At 32.1% G+C, this 2220-nt stretch overlaps 1 protein-coding gene across 1 annotated transcript; it reads left to right on the top strand.

Moving 5' to 3' along the window:
* The first annotated feature begins 697 nt into the window (after positions 1-697).
* LOC133324106 (WD repeat-containing protein 91) lies at positions 698-1995 on the top strand. Its single transcript, XM_061532991.1, has 3 exons — positions 698-942; positions 1014-1154; positions 1418-1995. The coding sequence occupies exons 1-3, from the start codon at positions 699-701 to the stop codon at positions 1993-1995; spliced, it is 963 nt and encodes a 320-aa protein (XP_061388975.1). The 5' UTR covers position 698.
* Positions 1996-2220: the final 225 nt, after the last annotated feature.

Genomic DNA, 2220 nt, shown 5'->3' with positions numbered 1-2220 from the left:
CAGTGGCTACTTTTCCAGTAACATTTACTCAGTAAGTTATATTTCAGAGAGTAAGCCCTTTTATTCTCTTTTGCAATAATACTGAGAAAAGTAAACATACAAATTCTAGTGATATTTTGCAAATTATTCCGTAATTTCACTTGAAATGCTAGAAATTTATTTTCTTTAATTATTAATGAATGAAATCCATAAAATAAAAAAAAAAACGTTTTTTTAGTTTGGTTAATATTAAAAATTAACAGCTGTTTGAAATACATCAAACTGTGCTGGATAAATTGTACTGGAAGAAATTTACCAGTAACATTCAGTAAGTTCTCAGCCTAAAACTGTCGAACTTGCTCCTTCTTTTCGCTCTCTTTTACTAGACTTTTTAGTAAACCGACAACATCCAGTAAAGTTTGGTAACAATTGTTACGAAATATAGAGTAAACAGACACAGCTACTATAAAAAAGTACTGGAACATAATATTATTGAGCGAATAAATACATATTAACAGAAAATTATAATAGCTTTTAAATATGCAGATTCTGGAACTAAACTAATGTATCAATGAATTAAAAAAGAAACAAAAATCAGCTGTTATGCTTTGTTCAATTAAATGAATGTCTGCAATGGAACTAGTTCACCTATGTGAATTGTATCATTACAATAGTTTTTCTTTCAGGAGCAATAGGACGAGAGGACAAAGAGTATAAGGATGGCCCAAGTACAATTCCTGGACAAACTACTCCATGAATATTTGGTTTTTCGTGGCTTTTCCAATACCATAAAAGCGCTGGACAATGAATTACGCACCGAAAAAGACCAATCATTCCGAGCTGAAAAAGTTATGGAACAATTTAATCATTGCATTAATCATAATGACCTACAGGGATTATTATCGCTGTGGAAACATTTGGATGCTAATCTCTTTAGTAAGTTGGAGCATAGCTATGCCATGGGTAAGTTGATGGGAATTTATATTATGTTCCGATTAATAGTAGTTTTTTCTTTGTTTATTTATTTCAAATAGCTGTAAAGAAATTGGAGAACAGTTTGTTGAAACTATATTTGGTCACTGCCTACAATCACAATAAGACTGAGAAGATAACTGAGTTCTTTAACAAACTAGCTGCGGAACTGCAACAACAAAGTGAATGGAAGGATTGGTTTTGTAAGTATTTGTTGAGAATAAATGGATTTAAGAATAAACATAGACTTTAAAAATTCCCTCCCTCTCAATGGTTATTATTTTCAGTAAATGCTTGAAATTAGAGAAATATTAATTTTTTACAACAATTTTCATATGAATAACGGGGATTTAACAAATTACTTTTGACAACTCCACCCCTTTTAAAAATCCTTTTAAAAATTCTATACTTATTTTTCGGCAATTAAAATTATTTTTATAAAATTATTTCTTCTGCTCCATTACAGATTTCCCATTTTGCCGTAATCCCGAAGAATCCCAACCATTTTCCTTGTACTTTAAAAAGGAATGGCAAGATACCTTTCAGCTGTCGCTACGCAATTTTCTCGCAACCATATATCAATGTCTGCCACAGCCAACATTTGTTCGGGTAGAACAAGAAGCAGCTCTCATAAGACGCTTACAAGAAGAAAATGCCCTATTAAAGTCACGTTTGCAACAACAACAGCAACAATTATCAGCTTCTCAGAGTTCTCAAAATCTTGCCAACACAACAAGTTCATCAGGTAGCGGTGCGGATGTACATAGTCGCCGTCGTGCCTCTTGTCGTCCACAACAAAGTCTTAGTGACATTTTACCATTCGATATAAGTCCTCCGGGTCACATTGTCGATGATTTTTGTATTATTGCCACCGAAGTAAACAGTGTTACACAGGCAAGCGATGCCCAGGCTCGTGGACTGAAAATGCTAATACGTAATATTGGTTCGGGAGGATCTCCGGTCATGGGTCGCAAAGATAATGTTGGTCATGGTGAGAAATCGGCCAAACGTCGCTCTGGTAGTGTTGGCAGAAGTTGGATATAAATAAATAAAATCATTTAAATAATTATAATTTATCCATATATATTTTGTCATTCCAATTTTTATGTTATTTTTTATATACTCAGTTTATTATAGTTTGATCTCCAATATATCAACAATTATATATGTATTTATATTATAGATATTTAATTTTATAAATAATATATATTTAGAGCGAAAAAAATATAGGCTCAAAATATAAATATATCTTTGAATTATTGTCGGGAT

This window comes from Musca vetustissima, unplaced genomic scaffold (genome assembly GCF_032173495.1).
Source record: "Musca vetustissima isolate MV318-11 ecotype Yass unplaced genomic scaffold, APGP_CSIRO_Mvet_v1 utg324889, whole genome shotgun sequence".
NCBI classification, from domain to species: domain Eukaryota; kingdom Metazoa; phylum Arthropoda; class Insecta; order Diptera; family Muscidae; genus Musca; species Musca vetustissima.
The sequence above is the reverse complement of the archived record's forward strand: the minus strand, read 5'-3'. Positions and strand labels throughout refer to the sequence as shown.